This window comes from Homarus americanus, unplaced genomic scaffold (assembly GCF_018991925.1).
Source record: "Homarus americanus isolate GMGI-L3 unplaced genomic scaffold, GMGI_Hamer_2.0 scaffold52512, whole genome shotgun sequence".
Lineage (NCBI taxonomy): Eukaryota > Metazoa > Arthropoda > Malacostraca > Decapoda > Nephropidae > Homarus > Homarus americanus.
The window spans coordinates 15,507,747-15,529,534 of NW_024735442.1; the positions used below are offsets into that span (position 1 = coordinate 15,507,747).

At 36.7% G+C, this 21,788-nt stretch overlaps 1 protein-coding gene across 1 annotated transcript in view; it reads right to left on the reverse strand.

Moving 5' to 3' along the window:
- Positions 1-3,609: 3,609 nt before the first annotated feature.
- LOC121870940 (MAM and LDL-receptor class A domain-containing protein 2-like) overlaps positions 3,610-21,788 on the reverse strand; it is a 43,590-nt gene continuing 25,411 nt past the window's right edge. The window contains exons 22-42 of the mRNA XM_042372912.1: positions 21,469-21,665; positions 20,898-21,113; positions 20,588-20,729; positions 19,933-20,156; positions 19,253-19,430; positions 18,828-19,047; positions 17,942-18,092; positions 14,359-14,497; positions 13,310-13,414; positions 12,896-13,078; positions 12,542-12,703; positions 12,011-12,215; positions 11,458-11,629; positions 10,845-11,013; positions 9,325-9,465; positions 8,097-8,185; positions 7,124-7,237; positions 6,169-6,307; positions 5,662-5,805; positions 4,447-4,581; positions 3,610-3,737 (exon numbers count right to left, since the gene is read on the reverse strand). Coding sequence (XP_042228846.1) covers positions 3,610-3,737; positions 4,447-4,581; positions 5,662-5,805; positions 6,169-6,307; positions 7,124-7,237; positions 8,097-8,185; positions 9,325-9,465; positions 10,845-11,013; positions 11,458-11,629; positions 12,011-12,215; positions 12,542-12,703; positions 12,896-13,078; positions 13,310-13,414; positions 14,359-14,497; positions 17,942-18,092; positions 18,828-19,047; positions 19,253-19,430; positions 19,933-20,156; positions 20,588-20,729; positions 20,898-21,113; positions 21,469-21,665 — 3,353 coding nt within the window. The remainder of the gene's footprint in view (positions 3,738-4,446; positions 4,582-5,661; positions 5,806-6,168; positions 6,308-7,123; positions 7,238-8,096; positions 8,186-9,324; positions 9,466-10,844; positions 11,014-11,457; positions 11,630-12,010; positions 12,216-12,541; positions 12,704-12,895; positions 13,079-13,309; positions 13,415-14,358; positions 14,498-17,941; positions 18,093-18,827; positions 19,048-19,252; positions 19,431-19,932; positions 20,157-20,587; positions 20,730-20,897; positions 21,114-21,468; positions 21,666-21,788) is intronic.

The window sequence follows — 21,788 nt, forward strand, 5'->3', positions numbered from 1 at the left end:
CACACAACTCTCAGTGCTGTACACTAACACACAGTTCTCATTACACTCACTCACACCACATACACACCTGCCATGACATAAAACCACACCACCTACACAATGTTGACAAGTATACCACAGGAATAAACAAAAAAGGATGTACTGTGCAGTACTTACTTTAATCGTCACCTGACCTTCATGCCAGTTTGAATCTGCATGCTGATGTGTGATTGGCAGTTGCCATAGGCAAGTCTCAGAAGCAGCTTGGGTAACATCTGAGATCATCACTGACAATACTCCTCCATGTTCACAACAAGCCTTTATACACACAATAGCATTATTAAATTTTATGGACATTTATCATTCTGTCTGTGATAACAAATACCGTACTGTACATAATCAACTTAAAAGTAAAATTCACAGAGATCAAAATATCACTTGTCCACTTGCCCTAACTCTAAACACTGCAACTGCAAACGACAAGTCAAAACTGGGTTTCACATCCCTGCAAGAAAATATAATTTCCGCTACATATTGTTATTCTCTTACTAAACTGTATTGGGTTAATTTCTGGGTCAACTTGAAATAGCTCCAAGCAACCAACACCTTGTGAATCACTCACCTAGAGAATAATGAAAATCTCATTAATTTATTATTTTGACATAATATTGTTTTATTATCGGAATAATATTAAAAGGCAACAAATAAGAAAATTTATAGTCTCTTTGATGCCTTTTAGATCGATATATTATTTTTACTTACCGAAAAGATGAAAGTAAAGCACAATGTATGCAAATATTGACTGCTAGTTAAAGTGGGACTTGTCAGCAAAGCCACCGACCCTGGTGAGTGATGAGGTCCACTTTCAAATATGGCATAGTGGTCTGGTGGTGAATATAGAGAAAGAGGAAATAAATGATGTGAGCAATTATAAAAATTTAAAGCTGATATTTATCGACACTAGCATTTTTTGTTTTTTTTAACTTTTTTAGTTTAACTAACTTATAGAAGATCAATATTAGTGTTATCGGAACCTTAAATTGCACCCTTTTAAAAAAAAAAAGCTAAATAACTCATGCCTGTCGAGTTTTACAAACCTTCTGTGCCTGTCACTTTTCTCCATCGCTACATACAGCTTAACTTCTTTTCTTTGCTAATAATTCACCATAACCTACAGTTTCTTAAGGCAGTAAACCCTACAGTATATATATATATATATATATATATATATATATATATATATATATATATATATATATATATATATATATATATATATATATATATATATATATATATATATATATATATATATATATATATATATATATATATATATATATATATATATATATATATATATATATATATATATATATATATATATATATATATATATATATATATATATATATATATATATATATATATATATATATATATATATACAGTGGGGTATGCTATAACGGATCCTACTACGAATATTCCTATAACGAACGGTTTTACCTATAAAATTGAGAATGCTATAACGAACGCAACTCCTACAACGAACGCGGATGAATACGGGACTATTTCGCCTGGCGCATGAATATTGTTGTACCGCGACCCACAACAAGAGCGTCAGGCGCCATCTTTGTCTCATTGTGTAGCCAGTGCACCACTGTTATTGTTGAAATTTCGTCTTTTGATGTGGAAATTCGCGTTATTTGTATAACTATTTTGTTATACAAGTATACAATTGTAACAATGAGTCGTCCAAAGCGAGTGAGAAAGCTAATAACCCTTGAAACTAAGAAAGAAATTGTAAAGAAACGTGAGAATGGAAGAAGCATTGCGAAACTTAGTGATGAATATGGGATGGCTAAATCGACTATATGTACGATTTTGAAGAATAAAGAGGAGTTAAAAACTGTGCAAGTGGCTAAGGGAATCTTTAGACTTAGCAAAGCAAAGTGTAATGTGATTGAAGAGATGGAAAATTTACTCTTAGTGTGGATAAAGGAGAAAGAAATGGCAGGTGGTAACATTAGTGAAGCTATAATTTGTGAGAAGGCTAAACAATTGTTTGAGGACCTTAAAGCCAAGACTCCCAGTGGAAGTGATAGTGATGTGCCAGTGTTTAGGGGTACCTGCATGCTGAATAACACTAAGGTAAGATAAAGTACCGTATTTTTTACATTTTCCACAGAATTTTTTCAGTGTTAAGCGGTTGTATTTGGGGGCCTGGAACGGATTAATCCTATAACGAACGAATGCTATAACGAACGAGGTTCTGGAACCAATTACGTTCGTTATAGCATATATATATATATATATATATATATATATATATATATATATATATATATATATATATATATATATATATATATATATATATATTCATATATATATAAATATATATATATTATATATTATAAAATATATAAAGCATCAGTGAGGATGTATGTGACAGCACAAGTGTCTTTATATATTCTTACATTCCTTTTCCCATTAAGATGCAGGATGTCAGGACTCAAGAGCAAGCAAGCTCATCCTTCATGCCGGACCACGGGTGGTGCCGGACCGTGGAATTCCGGATTAGAGAGGTCCAACTATTTCTATTTACCAAATTTGCTTTCTGCTTCAAAATGTTGTTTTTGCCTCTCTAGCTACCTTCTCCATGAAGATATTGAACAATATAACAAGGGTATATCAACAACCACGACATAGACCTACATTCACTGAACTAACATCCCTCTTCCTGACACATTCTTCACATTCCTTGTAAAATCTCTGAAGGATACTTGTATTAATATAATCTATACCTACTGGCATATAATATAAAATTTAGAAGGGGTGGTGCTATAGAAGAGGGGTAACAATATGAAATATAATAATTTAAGGAAAGCCAATAAAAATATATGCAGTATTACTTATTATTTGCATACCTTCTAAACCACCTTTACTTTGTGGCCCATTCAAAGTATGTTTGCTAAATCCATCGGACACAAACCACTGCAGACCAGTATCACTGTTTGTCCAATGACAAAGAGTGCCATTAACAAAGTCACACTGTGTAGCAGCTCCTGAAGGACAACCTCCTTCTGTCAGTGTTAAATCATCCAGTGATATCACAGTATCTTTATCTGGTCCAACTTCTCCTTTAAACACCACCTGCAATAGTATAACATATTTTTTAAAAGTAAAAAGATTACTGTAAACAAGGTGTGAAATTAATTTCAAGCCAAAGAAAAACAGCAACAATTTATAATATAATTTCAGTGGGTTAAATATATTTCCATTTGTATACTTCATTCATTATGCACTGACTATGTCAGTGAAAATAGTTTCAAATACAGATGCAGTTTAACTGCAGTGAAAAATATCTCTCCTTTTTAATACAAGACCCAATCAGATAAGATTTCATAATAAGTTTCACTAGATAAGATAAATGCACAATTTTTCAAGAATATAGCCCTTCTATTACTGTATGTGGGGAATGACTGCACACTTATTGGTTACACAAAGATGGTGCTTCACTGTACATGATACATCCACAAAATTAAATACTCTTCTGTTTAATACAGCCTTATTTTCTGGTAAGTTTCTTACATAATATTAAATAAATAAATAATACTTCAGTTGAATCTATACCATTAACTTATCTCCAAAGAATCTGTAGATAGGTATCTGAGCAGCCCGCCAATGTGGTTGTCCCATTTTCACGAGTATCACCTTGTCACTCACTACAGTACCATAGGTTTTCTCTACAGCCACTGTGAAAGACAACATATTCAAAGTAAAAAGGTAGAAAGTATTAAACCACTACCTCTACATATTCTGTAGTTTTATTTTCCAACTTTTACAAGACTTTTCCTACTATGATGCAAAATGGCCAAAATCAACAGCAAACAAAGATACCGTTTGCTCTATTTGCCATAACAATCATCTTCTGCTAAGCTGTTCTTCTTTCCCAATATGGCCCCCAAATTAGCCATCTGGTTTACCCCCAATAACTACAAACAACCAAGAATTACACATCAGTAACATGACCTTCCCCAAAGCTGCTGGTTACTAGATGTCTATACCCCATCTATCTGGTGTCTCCCTCATCCCCTCCTTTCTATACTGTACTTTCTTCCAACTATCCATTTCTGAATCATACTCTTTATACTAATATCTAACTTCCAAACTCTTCCAATATGTCCGTATCACCTGAGCAAACCCTGGCCACCTCTCTCTGTCAATCATAGCTCATGTTGCTTCATCTATGCATCCTATTTATCCCAAGCACTGCTCTCAAGCCCATATATTTGTCACTTTTAACTTGCTTCTTCCTCTTGTATCCATGAGAAATGAAAGAGATACATATACTAAATAACAAATAACAAAATGAGATACATACCTCAAATATAAAACAATTAGATTTAACTGGATATGTGTACTTTGAAAAATATTTTACTGAACTGTTTTGAAAAAACTTGCCTGTTAATGTGGCATCTTCTCTGCCTTCTGCACGGTAGTAAAAGGTGAGGCAGCTATGTGACTCTACAACAAGTGTGGGTGTTCTGAGGGAGGCTGTGACACGAGTGCTTCTTCCACGCAATTCAAAAATGTGACCTGAAAGAGAAGATTTTTAATGAGTAATGGTGTTATATGTAGTGATGATGGATGATGATGTTATATGTAGTGATGATGGATGTTGTTATATGTAGTGATGATGGGTGGTGTTATATGTAGTGATGATGGATGGTGTTATATGTAGTGATGATGGATGGTGTTATATGTAGTGGTGGTGGTGACGATGGTAGTGACAGTGGTAGTGGTGGTGATGGTGATAGCGGCATGTTTGTGGTGATAGTGGTGGTGGTAGATACTGGTTGATAGAAGTGGTAATGATGGTGGTGGTAATGATGATGGTGGTAGTAGTGGTGGTAGTGATGATGGTGGTGGTATGATGATGGTGGTAGTAGTGATGGTAGTGATGGTGGTGCTATATGTAGTGATGATGGACGGTGTTATATGTAGTGATGATGGATGGTGTTATATGTAGTGATGATGGATGTTGTTATATGTAGTGATGATGGATGGTGTTATATGTAGTGATGATGGGTGATGTTATATGTAATGATGATAGGTGGTGTTATATGTAGTGATGATGGACGGTGTTATATGTAGTGATGATGGATGGTGTTATATGTAGTGATGATGGATGTTGTTATATGTAGTGATGATGGATGGTGTTATATGTAGTGATGATGGGTGATGTTATATGTAATGATGATAGGTGGTGTTATATGTAGTGATGATTAGACAATAAAATAATAACAGTTTAATGCTAAAAAAATATACTTTGCTGTACCATTGTAGTGAAAAACATGGTGGAACTTACATACACCGTTAATGAACTATTGATGGAAGAAGAAGTTTTGGGGACTGAACAGTGAGACAATGTGGAGCCTCCTGGAGGGTGGTGTCCTAATGTGGTCTAGCGGATGAGCCGCCCAGAGGGCAGCGATTCTGCTAGTACAGTATATATATATGAAAAAGAAAAATCTTCCCAGCAAATATATAATTAAATTACAGTACAGGTATTTAAAATACACTTCATCTTTGTTGCACATAGCCGAACTTTACTATAGAACAGTCGAAAAAGTTTCTCATTTTAGGCCTGCATTTCCATATATAATGTAACTTTACCTTGTTTGGTAAATGTTGTATGATCAGGAATGGTGGCAGCCACGACAAGGGCCCAGCCATTGAGTGAGTCATCATACATCCCACATGTGCCTCCCTGCTCAAAGGTGCAGCTCATAGTATTGTTGCCCAGCACTCCAGAGTTTTCTGTGTGTATAGTTCACATACTTTAAAAATAAATCTTAACATCTTTTCTCTGGGAGCTGTTATTTAGACAGGTGGCTGTATGTGGTACTATCTTAAAAAAATAATGATGCAAATGAATATCTGATTTTTTTTTTTTAACATTTTCCCTATAAATACATTTCATAATAACTGGAACTGGATTATTATGTACAGAAAATAAACAATAGTTTGTGGCAAATAATGGCTACAAATTAACGGCAGACTATAAAGAGATACAGTACAGTACAGGTATATCATCCAGAAAAATGGGAAAGGAGTAGATAATGAATAGAATGAGGAATGATGCAAAGATAGAAATTATAACTGTACGGATCATTTCCCAACCTGGACAGACAGCTGGAATCAAGAGAATGTCATCTACAGCAATGTTTGCAAGAGGGTTATCACCCTGAGAACCTTGGAATTCTATATGGAATGTCCTGGAGGTGTTGATACCAATGTAGCTTTCAAGCCATCCAGCAGTCTGTGGAGAGGAAAGTAGCTGAATTATCCAGTAAAATTATAAATACCTGTACCGTATTATGTTCAGTTTTACTCAGTTAAGAAACTCAGTGGACCTCACTTATTAAGTGAAACACAACTATGCTTTTCTTCCACTTATGCAGCTTTAAACGCTCACTTCTCAACAAGCATTAATTTATTGTCTATCACAGTTCCTCAGTTTGTTTACCTTTTATTTCATTAATGTTACACTTTAACTGAAAATTTCCCTTTTCCACTGAGGACTGGTTATACTGTATGTGATATTTTTCATAACATTTCAGCAACCGATAATTATCACACTTTAAAGCAAAACATTAAAAGGGTTTGTTTAAAACAGATATCTAACACAGGAAGCAGGTGGCTGGTAAGTTTGAGGAAGATTATATGTGTGTGGAAGCCTCATTACAGGAAGTTTCTACAGGAACAAAGATAAATCTTAAAGTAAGAAATTAGAGACTCCATGTTCAGGTATAAATGATGCCAACCAGATGTTAAGGACAAATTTTCTTACTTTTCACAATTAAAAAGCTCAATTAAGTCACGAGTCCAGGTAATTTGAGCTTTCACTTTCTTTCACTGTAAAGTTATGTACTGCGAGTATCTCTACTCTCTCCATATATTATAAATGATAATTTTCTTTAACATACAGCTGGATATATAAAAAATTATCACATTTTCATTGAAGTTTAAGTTATCTCTACAGCATTAATACCTGTATGATAAAAGTTATCTAAAGCATATCAACAATGCCATAAAACAGTATATTTATAAAATTTTTAATTCTAATGTACTGTACCTGGAAACCACTTCTCGTCCAAATCAAAGTGTTGAGGCCAAAGTTTTTGAGGAGGACTGAAAGAGTCCCCACGTCTGACCCATCCATGTGGTACCACCATCGCATACACAATTCCTGCAAGCACAAAGAAATTCAGAAATGGGATTATTCAGAATGAATAGTTGTGCTCCTGGCGTGATGCTCAGTTATAAGAAGTGACAAGGAAGGACCAGATGAATATCTTGGAACCATGTTAAGAAATGGGGACACCACAGGACAATATATCCAGTGAAGCAGTTACAGAGGCCAAAGAATATGACCAGTGGGAGAGTTTGTGGTCCATCCAGTGTTTGATAGGGTCACACTTGATAACACCCTTCTCATGCATGTCTGGGTCAAGCAGGATTTGAACCCTTGACATATTGGTGAGAAATACACGCATTACCGCTGTACCCCCTCCCATACAGCTCCTCTAATTACTCTACCTACATCTCTTCACTTCACTTCTTCTGCCTCAACTAGGATCTAATTTTCTTATGTTTTGTCCAATCCTATTAACCCTTTTGCATTATTGACAGTTGGACAAGTCTCACCCTCTTCCTAGCTTAATTGGATATAGGCTTTTTGGTTTAATCAAGCTGCAGCATAAAAAATATTGTATTTTATTTATGAACATTTTTCATCTGTGCCTGAGGCAGATGATTGTGGCTCTGCCCGAAATGAGCCAGCAGGAGAGGGTCTGAGAACTGTCTGGCTCTTAGTGATGCTACCTGTATCATTAACCAGTGAGAGAATTAAGGTTCTCTCACTGGTTAATTTCCAAAATTTTATGTTTTCTAGCCAATTTTATCCTGATTTCTCCTTTGTCCACACCCTCCGATATAATCAGTATGGATGTACAGGTACTCGTGTTCCACTGCCATTATATTTTTCACTATTCAAGTCCTTCATCTAACAATAAATTGTTACTTAAGAGTTCATTAATGTATCTAACCTCTGTTGGAGTGAGTTCAGGGGAGAAAACAGTAGCAACACCTTTTGATTTGCTTGAAGTTGGCGTTAGGCTCATGAAGTAACCGTCACCTGCAAATATGGCAGCTACTAAAAAATTCATATATTGTAATCACAAAATTATCAAGTTATTTGTAAATGAAAAAATAAAATAAAATCATAAATATGGTATTCATAAATGATTGCAGGATGTAAATAAGAAACAAGAGTGAATGAGACTTTTAGATACAGTACTTTGGTAATGTCCCAGAGATCTACTTGATCATGATAAATGTATAATGACCACAACTTGGTGCCATCTGTGGCCCATTATGATATAAGAACCACAAGTCCCCATTTCCAAATAAGATTCAAACTTAATAGAAAATAATGACAGAGCCTAAAAGGTAGTTCTTTAATAACATTGAGGTTCATTAGCACAGGCCCCATAATCAAGAAGGCCAAATCTTTGTGGCATTGAGTCTGGGGCTACTGTACCCTAATTTCTAGTGGCTACTGACTCCCATTTTCGATTAAATCCCAATTTCAATGGAGGGAAAATTAAAATCTCAAACTCCTATCAAGTATGGAGCCCATCAGAATTTGAAGCCCAATTAAAACACAGGTCCTATTGTGCTCCAAACTTACAGGTATAATGATATTAGAACTACTTTATACCTTCATATTCCAATAAAAGTCTTAATACTGTACATGGGGATCAAGACCCTTTCTCCTCCTCAAGGGCCAAACTTAATGACACATTGAGAATATGGCTCCATATTCATTTTCTCTTCTTATTTGGGTATGATAACCAATGGGCCCAACTTCTGATTAAAACTAAACTTGCTTTGATTTATTTTTTTTAACTACTGTGATGGGGAAGGAATACAGTCTTGTTTAATCTCCCCATCATTTTAAAGTTGTGTAACTATAATCAAGAAAATTATGTGAATAACAAAAAATACTCAGTTTAAGGAGATTTTTGTCTAGTTAGGGGAAACTTCATGAGCAATTCTCTATTATCAAGGTTGACCATATACAGTACCAATTAATCTGGGTAAGGGGAATTTTACAGTACAGTATACCCCAGTATTTGTAATTTATCAAAACCATGAATAAAATTACCTGAAAAAGACAATCAATATCGTACCATTAAAAATTATCTGTGAAAATGATTTAAGCAAACAATGTATTTAAATTTTACCAAAGAGTTGAACACATTTCTAAATAACCTGTGGTGTGATCCATTAAGGGTCCAACATGATGAGTGTTTGATGAACTATTCTGAATACTCCAGGTGACACTTCCAGGTATGTTTTCCCAATTACAGAAAGTCTTATCTGAGAAGTCACAAGATGCTATGCTGGGTGGCACTGGAAATAGAGCAAAGAAAATTAATTGCATATATCATAAACAGGTGCTGAACGGATGGAGTAAACACAGACTCTACTGTCACTTGCCTCAAATCATTCACTCTCTTGTGACATCTCCATACACCACTCAACCTCATGCTTTCCTATCATTTATTTTAATCTCCCAGTTGATTCTTAATTTATCATTTCAGCTCTTTATCAGTTTACTATCTGTTCAGGTGATTGGTCTGTTCTTTTATTACATTGTTATGAACTTTATTGTCCAGTGTTAATATAGGAGAAAACCTGTCATGGTTGGTAGGGTCTCACTGGATAACACTCTTCCCACATGTGTCTTGGACCAGGACTTGAATCTATGATATACAGTAGTGGTAAGAAATGCATGTGTTACTGCTATGCCACTGCCAGCCCATTTATATTGCTGCTTCCTGTATGTACATCCCTCTCACTTATTACTTTCTTCACCCCATCCTTCCATTCCTGTCTTGATTTCCCCCCTACCCTTTAACATCCATCCCTAAACTATACTTCTTTTCTTTCTTTTTTTTAATACATTTTTTTCACTTCCATTCTCTCAATGCTGTATATCTAAACCACCTTAAGAAACCTTGGTAAGCTCTTTGTCCAACATTTATTTTATTTCCATACCTGATTACTTAATGCAGGTCATATTCTCTAAATACTATTCACTTCACAAAACTGATTACATAACAATCTTAACTGAGAAATTGTTGACAAGCCTTGAAAAGCAAAGGTTTCCTTATTATTTTTTTATTATTATTGGTGAGGCTATTTCTATGTTCAAATGTGGACATACTGCATGTCACAGGTTGAAAATTTAATACATCTTACATTTTGATTTAGAATTTTTATTTTGTACGTTTCACTAAATGAATACTTGGAATTTACTTTACTATCATATTGATATTTATATTATCGACATAAGAAAGGTAACAGCTCCACAGTTCTCCTGGCCTCTTGGCAGTTGACCTCACATTCAAGCTCATCTATATCTCATTCAATATCTGTTAATGCTGCAATGTAAAAATATGAATAATTTTAACTTGCCCTGCACTCAGGGACATGCCATATTATATTTCAAAATTGCACTCAAGCAACTTCCATAGAGTAATAACAAGCCATCAATTCTATTGTACTTTCAACACCAAAACAATCTCAGGTAAATCTTACATTTACAGTTGAGTTATAAATTGAATAACATCTGGAGTGTTTCAATTCCATACTGAAATTATGATGGGTTATCAACACAAATGCAGAATAAACAAACTCTGAAGTTAGGTGAAATATTTCATAGCTTAAAATTTTTGTAGAGTATTAATATATCAATTGAAGAAACACAAACAAAACACTATATATACCAGTAGGTTGTGCTGTAGACATTGTTGGAGGGATGGTGGTTGGGACAGCATCAGGAGGAACATAAGTACACGTTTGGAAAACATCTATATCTATGTCGTCCAGATATGTCAGGCCATCGTTGTGGCCCAAACTCCAACTACCCTCAAGTCGTTTTGCCATAAATTCAATCTAGAAAAAAAAAACTTTTTAAATAAGAGTGCTCCTTGAGAGAGGACATTAGACAAAACTAAATACAGCATATCCAATACATGGTAATCAACAGAATGACTAAAACAGTCAGATATTATTTAGAAATTACCTTTGTACTTAATAATATATATACAGGGGGTTCCCGGGTTACAAACAGGTTCCGTTTCTGAGGATGTTCTTAAGTCAGATTTGTGCGTGTCAGAACACATGATATGTACATACCGTACTTACATAACAATGTTTAAAATCCCACTATATCATATCCTAAGTCCTTATATGCATCTAAAATCACTTAAGTAAAGACGAAAGAAGAAATAGAATGACAAAATACAGTAAAAGAAAGTAAAAAATAAGTCATCAGGTAAATAAAATACTGTTAATTTCAAGTTTAACCCTTTAATATAAGTTTCCTGATATCCTTACCTGATTAGTGTTATAATTCAATTCTGGTAATGGGAACTGTCCTAGTTTCCATCCTCCAGTAGAACTGTGAGGCATCTGCCAAAGTGGTACCTCAGACAATTCACCAAACATCTTAGATTTCCGAGTCAAAAAAGCCACTAAAGAGGCTGGGGCATCTAGCACCTCCTTGTACCTGTCCAAGTTTGGAAGCATAAGATACAAGAGTAGACTGAGTAAGCAATTTTTCTCTGTAAGACAAACATATCTAAGAAAGCTCATTCTTAGCAAATTCCTCACAAGCATTACAGTTAGTTAGTAGGAAGTGTACTCTGATAAATTCATTCTCTTCTATTTTACAAGCATTTTCTTCTATATCTGAGAATTATTAAAGTACAGTACAAGGACAAAAATATCTAATCTGTCTACTTATTATCTTTAATCCTTTGTTATTTTTATAAGGTATGAATTGAGAAATACAAAATGCTCTGAAAAATTGGGAGACAAGAGAGAAGGGTGCATGACAAGTGAAGAAATTAACAAGAGACTAAGGCAACAAGCATACAACAAATCTTACCAAAACTGAACACAATTGATAACAAGTGGCAGAACAGGTGAAGACAAAGTAGCAGTCTTGCCCACGAGGTCATCTGTGGGTGTGACAAACATAAGATTTGTAAAGGTAAGGGGTCCAACTTCCCCATCCTCCAGAGTTGAGAACACCCACTCAAGGTCACCAGTGTTGGTCCATCCACAAGTGTCTTCCTCAAAGTCACAATCACCTGAATTGGAACAAGTCATAAGGTTAGCAAGGGAGAGAAATGCCTTTGTTGATGATAATAATTTGTATAAAATATAAAAACTACAGTTTTAAGTTTTTTAATAATCTACCAATATTTCAAAATTATTAAGTTTTTACCAAAATGAAGTTATTCATTTCTTAATAGAAAAACAACAACCGAAAATGCATTTTATAAACTTTCTTAGCAAAATATACACCACATATAATCAAGAGTTCTGAATCCAATGCAGAGTAAGTAAAGATCCTTTAACAAATAGACTGGACTACCACTGAATCAAAAAATGCTACAATAACTCATATCCTTACCAGCCACAGGACAATGATAATGAGTATCATGTAGTTTGATATCATCAATTGCAACATATCCTTCTGGAGTACCACCAAAGTAGGACTGGAAGACTACATGGACACTACCTTCATAGTATGGTACAAATCCAGCACCCAACTGCCACTCACTACCAGTTCCCACTGTCACCAGAAAGTAGGTTAGATTAGAAATTTTTTCGATTAGTACAAAATATTGCAAGAAATTTAAACAAGGAATAAATTTGAAAGGAAATTTGTGAATAATCTTCATCTCGGATTATACATTATGCAGGTTTCTCTAAGACAAGATCTGCGTAATCATCCCAAACTAGGAATCTAGTCATGATAACTCACCCTCAACTGAGAAAATTTCATCTTCAGTGCCATTGCATATGGCTCGAAATAAAGTAGTGTCAGGAGTACTATATTGGTACCAGAAAGTAAGGCATTCAAAGCTTTCTGTAACAACTGGGCCGTCCATGGTAGCCAACTCTCCACCTTCCGAAGCCTTGGTGAAGTCAGCTACTATGTAATATCCTGTATTATAATTAAAAGATTTTAGAGAGATATCTTCAGATTTTATCTTATACAGTATTATAAATCAAAAGATTTTTAAGGGCCGAGTTACAGTTTTATCTTATATAAGGCAAGAAAAGACATTAAATAAATATACTGTATTCATATCACAAATCTGTACTGCCATAAAATAATTTGCTACCAAAAGGACACTTTTGACAACAATAAATTAGGAAGAACTTAATCACCTACCATAAGCAGACTCATAAGTGTGATCTTCATCTCCATACTTGTGTGCACTCTCCGCAGCATATGTGCGGTAGAACTGGAAGTCTGTAGGTTTACCAGACTGGTACCCTGAAGATGTCAAAGAGGTTAGGTGAGGTGATAGGTACTTCACTTACACAAGGCCAAGGTGTTATATAAGGCAGGTTAAGGTGTTACCTGGTATATAATTAAGGTTCAGGTGTTATATATGGAAGGTTCAGGTGTCATATAAGGAAGGTTCAAGTGTCATATAAGGAAGGTTCAAGTGTCATATAAGGAAGGTTCAGGTGTTATATAAGGAAGGTTCAGGTGTCATATAAGGAAGGTTCAGGTGTCATATAAGGAAGGTTCAGGTGTTATACTGTAATAGACCCCTGTCTCATCAACAGAACATATTATATAAATGGATCAATACATCTGAGATTATATTCAGATTCACCCCCTGTAACTTTCCACTGTCTATGAGTAAGACATGAGTTGGACACGTGAGCGGGCAACTCTCCCAAGAGGGCGAAACCCATAGCTCAGCATTTCTGTAAACCCGCACTGCGAGGTCGTCACAGTCAGTAGCTCACCTCAACTTATATCGTAAGGACGTGACCTAACGTTTATAATACATAAACGCCGTCCCCTTCTCATTCACTCCTAGACAGTGAGACTTACGGTTGATCTACACTCAGGAATTATATACAACCTTTTATAATAAAACAAAGGAACTACCGTTTGGGTTTCGTTACTTAAAACCCAAATATAAATATATGTGAACGGACTGGTTAATTGGACAAGCAGCCGATTCAATACAAGGAAGGTTCAGGTGTCATATAAAGAAGGTTCAGGTATATTTCAGTGTTTCCCTCACCTAAAAAGAATGTATTAGCTTTCATGTTTATGGCCTTAACACTCCTCCCTAAGAAAATCTATATACTGTAGTTTATCTATTTACTGGTAATTTTATAGAAGGTTATCTGTAAAGGTGTCTTCAGAACACCATATACATTCTAAATATAACTTTTTGCCACAAGACTATAACTTACCTCCACAATAAATGTCGTCATCACTCTCATACTCAAAGTCACATGTGTTGCTCTGCACTGGACAGCCACCCGAGAGGACTTTAATATTGTCTACGAGGATGATGGAATCTTCACCATGTACTTGTACTTCCCACTCCAACTGTTGGTCAATTATAATTTTATATTTCTCAACTCTAGGATTCTCATGCCAATAATTTTCTATACTGTACAACATATATTTTTCACTCTTTCAACACTCCCTGCAAATACTTTAGTGGAGCTAGATTCCACAGCAAACATCCATGGAGATCCTTCTTTCAGTCTAACATTCTTACTGCAGTACAGTATATAACAGATGTGCTCCACTATGGCACTTCTCTTCCATAACAAAGCCCCTTAATAATAAATTAACAAATTATATAATAATATTTCTAATTCTACTACTTCTACAATAGTTGTTGATACTACTACTACTACTACTACTACTACTACTACTACTACTACTACTACTACTACTACTACTATTAATAATAATAATAATAATATTGTGTACTTAATCACCCTGTTTAGTAGGTTTTCTCAGTAGACTTGAACTGACAAATTATCATTTGATTTGTCAAAATACCTGTATTAAAGTTGCATATACAGGGGTGTTCGACAGTAGACATTTGGGAGTGGATATGTCAGCAAATAGAACAATGAATGATGAACTGAACCACAGATTTGAGGAAGGAAGTAGTAGGCATAGAGTGATAACTTAAAAGGCAAAGACTGGCATGTTAAAGGGAACTGCTGAGCCATCAGTATTACAGTATGTGGGTGTGAAGCATGAAGTCTGGATGGAAAGGAAGGAGCAAATAAGAAGCAAGAGAATTGAAGTGCTTTAGGGCAATAAGTGGTATGGGAGCATCAAGAGAATGAAAAGTGTACAATAAGTAAAAAGTGAGGTTTAAATAAAAAATAGAAAGCAAGGGGAAGAGTGGAAGACCAAAAAACATGTGGAGAGATGGGGTAAAAGATTCAATAGACATGAGGGGATGAACATGAGCATACTGTACAGAAGTACACTATGTGATACTGGATTGTGTAAAGTGATAGGAGTAAACAAGATATGAGGAATTGAGTTACCAGAGCAAAAACATCTTACTTTATCTCCTTTTTCTCCTCTGTGTGTGTGTGTGTGTGTGTGTGCCAAAATGGCGAAGGGAACAAGCCTCCAGAAGAGGTTTTAACACTAAGCGTCTGGAGAATCCAGCGGTGGCACATGCTTTCAGAGAGCAGCTCGAACATGGGTTGATAAACAACCCGACAACAACCAACCCAAATTCCAGTGCCGAATGGGGTATTCTCAACACTGTCATGACAAAAAACCTGCAGAGAGACCCTCAGCCAGATCATAAGAATACACCAGGACTGGTTTGATGAAAATGACCCGGAAATCAATGTACATTGTATTCGTTAATGATAAACATACTGCTTTAACTGACTGGCAGAACAACCCTCAGTCTCGGACTAAAGCTGATACCTTCCGCAAGAAGAAAGCGGTTGTACTGCACAAACTTCGCAAAGTAAAGAACTAGTGGTTTAATAATAAAGCACGTGAAATGCAAAAACGAAGAAGGCATCCGTCAGCGCTGGAAAGAACACTACCATTCGCTGCTCAATCAAAGCACCATTGTGGATGTCCTGACTACCCAGCAAGTCCCTCAGCATCCAGAGCTGACCCATCTCAGTTATCCTCCATACCTGGATGAGGTAGCTACTGCCAACAAACAGATAAAAATAACAATGCCTCAGGGCCTGATGGAATCCCAGCTGAGCTGTATAAAGCAGGAGGACTTCTGCTCATTAGCAATCACCACTCTCTCCTGGAGAATATATGGGGAAAGGAGGAAATTCCCCAAGCTCTTAAAGACGCTTTCATCGTCAATATTTATAAGAACAAGATAGACCGTTCAGACTACGGTAACTACCGAGGGATCTTACTGCTGTCCATAGCTGACAAGATTATCGCCTGAGTCCTCCTAAACTGACTCCTTCCTGAGGCAGAAAACTTCTTCCCGGAATCTCAATGAGGCTTTAGACCATCACATGACACCACTGACATGATATTTGCTGCCCGCCAGATACAGGAAAAGTGCAGAGAACAGCGTCGTGACCTATACATGGCCTTTATTGACCAAACAAAGACCTTCGACTCGGTCAACAGGGAAGCCCTCTGGCGGACTCTCTGCCGTTTTGGCTGCCCACCAAAATTCATCGTCATTGTGAGGCAACCCCATGATGGCATGAACGGCAGCGTCCTGCACAATGGCACTCAGTCTGAGTTCTCCCTATCCAAACAGGGGTAAAACAAGGATGTATGCTGGTGCCAACTCTCTTTTCCATTTTCTTGGCTGCCTTTCTTACTAATGCCAGTGCCAATTTAGCCGGCAGGTGGAACATCCAGTTCTGGATGAAGGATCTTTTCAACATAAGACGACTCCAGGCAAGAACAAAAGTATCGGCAGCTTCCATTACTGAATTGAGTCTGCAGACGACCTCACCCTTATCGCTCACACTGAACACGTCCTACAGGATATCTTGAACACCTTTGCAAATGCGTACCGGGGTATGCACACTTCGGCCTTGAGGTGAATGTATGTAAGACCCAGATTCTCTTTCAGCCCGCCACACCTCTACCATCCATCCAGCTTAATGGTACTACCGTCTCTAATGTTACCCACTTTCGGTATCTCGGCTCCCACCTGTCCACCACCGCGGAAATCGATGAAAAGATTCAACATCGGATCAGATGTGTGTCTCAAGCCTTTGGCAGACTCCGTACCTGTGTCTTCAGCTGTAGGGAGCTGAAATTATCTACAAAGTTGTACGTATATCAAGCAGTGGTCCTCCCCACCCTGCTATATGGCAGCGAGACATGGGTCACATACAGGAGACACCTCAATGCACTTGAAAACTTTCACCAACGTAGTCTACGTTCCATCCTCTGAGTTCGCTGGGAAGACGAGAACAAATGCCAGTATTCTCGATGACACCAACTGTAGGACCATCGAGGCTACCATTACCCATGAACAACTACGTTGGACTGACCATGTTACCCGCATGGAGAACAATAGACTGCCAAAGCAGTTACTTTACAGTTACCTAACGAATAGTAAACACAACACTGATGGGCAACTGAAAAGGTATAAGGATAGTCTTAAGACAAACCTGAAAAAGTGCCAAATCGACCCCCCTCACCTGGGAGACAATTACTACACACCGCAACGCTTGGAGGAGCACCACACGAGAAGGTGTCAATACTTTCAAGTTAGCTTGACTGCACAACGAGGCAGAGAAGCAGCAACCCCGGAAAGATGCTGCCACCGCCCCTCCTGCACTAGACGGAGCCATTCACATGTGCAAGATCTGTGAACAACTCTGCCGTTCCCATATCAGCCTCTTTAGTCACCTTAAAACTCACCAACAAAGGTGACATCATTAATAACTCATATCATTGTCTCATAGCTGGATGATCGTCATACTCGAGTCTGAGTGACAGCAAAGTAGTGTGTTTCTTTAATGCTTTGATGACACGGACAAGATATAATTTGGAAAATACCGTATAGGAATCCCCAGCATCCAGCTCAATGAAGGCAAAGATCCAATTGAGTGCTGTGGTGGTGTGCTGCTGCCAAACTACTTCACTCCGGGTCTCACGAACACTGAAGTACAGCATCAACACCCCTGGCTCACTGCCTATGAACCTAAACCTGTTGGTGTAGTAAAACAAAGTACTACTTTTAATCTTGTAAGAAAGTATATGCTATTTCTGGGATCCTTTTTATTTTATCATTTATCATGGAAGTGTTCAAGAAAATGTATAATATATATAGGAACCTTAACCAAAAAGGTTATAACTATCAGAATTAGAATTGAACTTGCAACTGATATTGACTTACAATGAATGACACTTTAGACTTAAGCTACTGAGTCAAGAAACACTATTTTAGAAACATGAATGAAAACTCTTGCATATTAAACTCACCACTCAACAGACACCTTAATGGTTTGTTGACTGTTTATTACTAACTAGAAGAAACTACACTGCATATCAATTCATGTACCCTTCCAGTCTGCCAGGCAACCATTTTCTGATCTACTGCCAGTTAGTTATTTTTAATCAAATACTAAAAGCACTTATTGTCCATTTTTGTATAATTTATCCTTTAAAATTCTGCAAAGTTTTAAGAAAAGTTCTCAAGGGTTTCAGTGTCATGGTGAGTAACAAGTAATTGAAGAGAGAGACACCTGAATAGAAAGGACCATTAACTTTTTTACTTACAGCACCATAATGAATGCAATAATGCCACATTGTTATAGTTTTTCATATTGAATGCTGTAATTTTTTTCTATTGCCAGTGCACTGTCACCTGTTATTGATAAAAAAAATAATAAAAATTACTGAGAACAGTAACTAATTTTTTATTTCTTTTTACAAAACTTACTGGAAACTTATACACTGGAGGCCCTTATGGGTAAGTTCTGGAGTTGTGATCACAGCCCGGTTCCCAGGATCATGTCCGTTTGAATCTAGTAACAAATATCCACCTGGGGGGAGCTCAAATTCGTCTTCTGAATGATGATAAACCCAGTCAAAATCATCTGATGAAGCTTGAATCATCGAACATATATCCATCTCGAAGTCACAGTTGAAGATGTCACCAGCTAAATGATGAGAAATTAGGGAATTGGTGTATTGTAATGTGAAACTGTGATGTTACCAGTTGTCAAACCAACTAATAAGCTGACAACAGAATAGTAAGAAAAGTAAATAAATAATCATCTATCACTTCAAATTATGAAACAAAAAACTAACATGGAATAAACAACATATAAGAAAAATTTACTCAAGTAAACAGCAAGGGCTTACGTGGAAGGGGTGTGGTAACCGGAATAGGTGTTGGTGTGGCTATAGGAGGCAGGATGGTGCATTCACCCATGACAGTAAATAAGTCATCCAGGGCAATCCAGCCTTCAGCAAGCGATCCAGTCACTCCTTCAATTACAATTTCAAAGTCTCCCTTTGAGGATGATCCAGCAATACCAACCTGGTGGAGGTGTTGTTGAAAATAATTTATACTTCTGTTAAGGTTGGGAGATAATCTTTGATTACCTCAGGAAGTTGTCCCCTCGCTATGGTCCTTGCCAAATATAAGCAGATCCAGTTAAGAACATGGAGAGAAAATTAGTGATTGTCTAAAGGAAACTGTCTACCTCAAAGTAATGAATATCTTTTTTTCTTTGAATGCTGTATACTGCACCTGAAAAGATATACAGTAAGAAAATGAATGTTCCAAGGCTGATAAGACAAATTACATTACTTTTTGAAGTACTGTACTACTGTATAATGGCTGGCCCAAAATACACACATCAAGAATGAGTACGTGGTAATACATCAAACGGACAAGTAATTGTTATATCCAAAAGCTGTGACAAATGAAAGCAGGTCCAAAAAGGTCTATTAGTCCAAAAATTGGTATTCTTCGAGCTATTTAATGCAGATAGGAAAGATGACAAACAGAAAACATTTACAAATTTGATTGTTCATACCTGTCCATAATACCAGTCTGGTCCCTGGTCTCCTGTCAGAGACCACAGGGTGTTTGTGCCATCATCAGTTCGTGATGAAACATTAAGCCGAGCACCATCATCTCCACTCAAAGAATAGAAAAAACTGAAGCAGAAGCCTTCAACATCATTTGGGATGTGGGAACTAACCAAGTCAGTGACAACTCCACTATGCACATCAAAGTCTTCCAATATCAAATAACCACCTGTTGGGAGAAAATAAAAAACATATGCTGTATTGTATACAGTACTAATGATTATTATTATTATTTTATTTTTACTTAAGGGTTTTCAATCATAGGGGGGTGTTGGCGGTACAGCAGTAACACACATAAATTTCACCAATATATCAAGGGTTCGAGCCTTGGCTCGGACACACGTGAGAAGGGTGTTATCCAGTGTGACCCTCACTACCAAACACCACAGATTTCCCAGTCCCTGGTTTCCTCCTGTACTAACACTGGATAGACCACCCAAACGGCTAGTAAGCTGATAATTGGCGAATATGATAAAAAATAAATAAAAATAAATAAGTCAAAGAGTGGGGCAAATTTTTATTTTTAACTGAATTATCTTAAATTGGGTCTGCCTGTAATAAACAACAATAACATTTGCATCCAAGAAAAAGCAAACTGACCAGCGGAAGTATTGGTGGTGTGGTCAAAGTGCGGCCCACGGCTATGACTCTCACGACCATCAGTTAACTGCCAGGACACATCCTCAGACATCTCTACGTGCCACATGCACAAATGGGCATCCTCAAAGGTGCAAGATCCTGGCTGTGGAATAAAATTCATCATATATAGAGCATATTTGCATAATTTTTAACTAAAAAGCTACTAGTAGTGTAGATTATGCCAATTCTTTCAATATATTCTAAGTTTTATGCAAATAAATCTTTTGCTGGTAATGCACATAATTTAATTAATAGTTCCCAAGAAACCAACCTCAGGACAGCCAGTGTTGGTGAAAGAATAATCATCTATAGCCAGTACTGATTCACCATTGTTTGGGGATGCAGCACCCACATCACCCCTTATGACAAGAGCAAAAGTGGCATCGGCTGCAAGATTAGTGTAGGTCTGCTGCAGGAGGGTCCAGTTCTTGGCACCATCTCTATCATTTACCTCCACAATGGTTGTAATGTCACCTGCAAACTCCACCTGGAAGATACAATACTTTTTAAATACTTGTGGCTTTGTCATATCTGTTGACATTAAGTGCAAAACAAACTTCAGCAAGAGGCATTTTAGGTGACACCTAAAATCCCAATAGTATCAATTCTGATCTTAGAATCTAATTCCTCTTTCTTATAATACTCCCTTAACTAAAGAAAAGCCTTTTTCTTAAAAATTTATACTGAATACAAATTTCTTCACCACAAAGAGTTATGTTAAAATAGACACCAAAAGTAACAGCATTCATTGCATATTTGGAACCCTGATTTTTGTCACCCAATTACAGAAAATTGTAGTAAAGAGTGTAGTGACACTATGAAGATAAACATAAGCAGCTCACTATGACGCTGATGTTGCCAGTGTGAACCCCACCAAAGCGAGCGTAGTAGAATTGGATGCAATAATCACCCACTGCCATGTCTTTCAGTAAGGGCAGCTGGAGAAGAGCCATCTTATGTGCACCTGATCCTTGTTTAATTGAGCTCAGCTGTAGGTAGTGACCAGAAGCTGTGCCATAAGAGTGATCTGAGCCTTCAACTGTAAAGTAAGTTGGAGATAAATTTTTATGAACAACCATAAAAGAAGCAGTTAAAATTTCTTCAGGTGCATATAGTACCTATAGTCTATTGGTATCTTAAATATTATATTAATATTCTATAG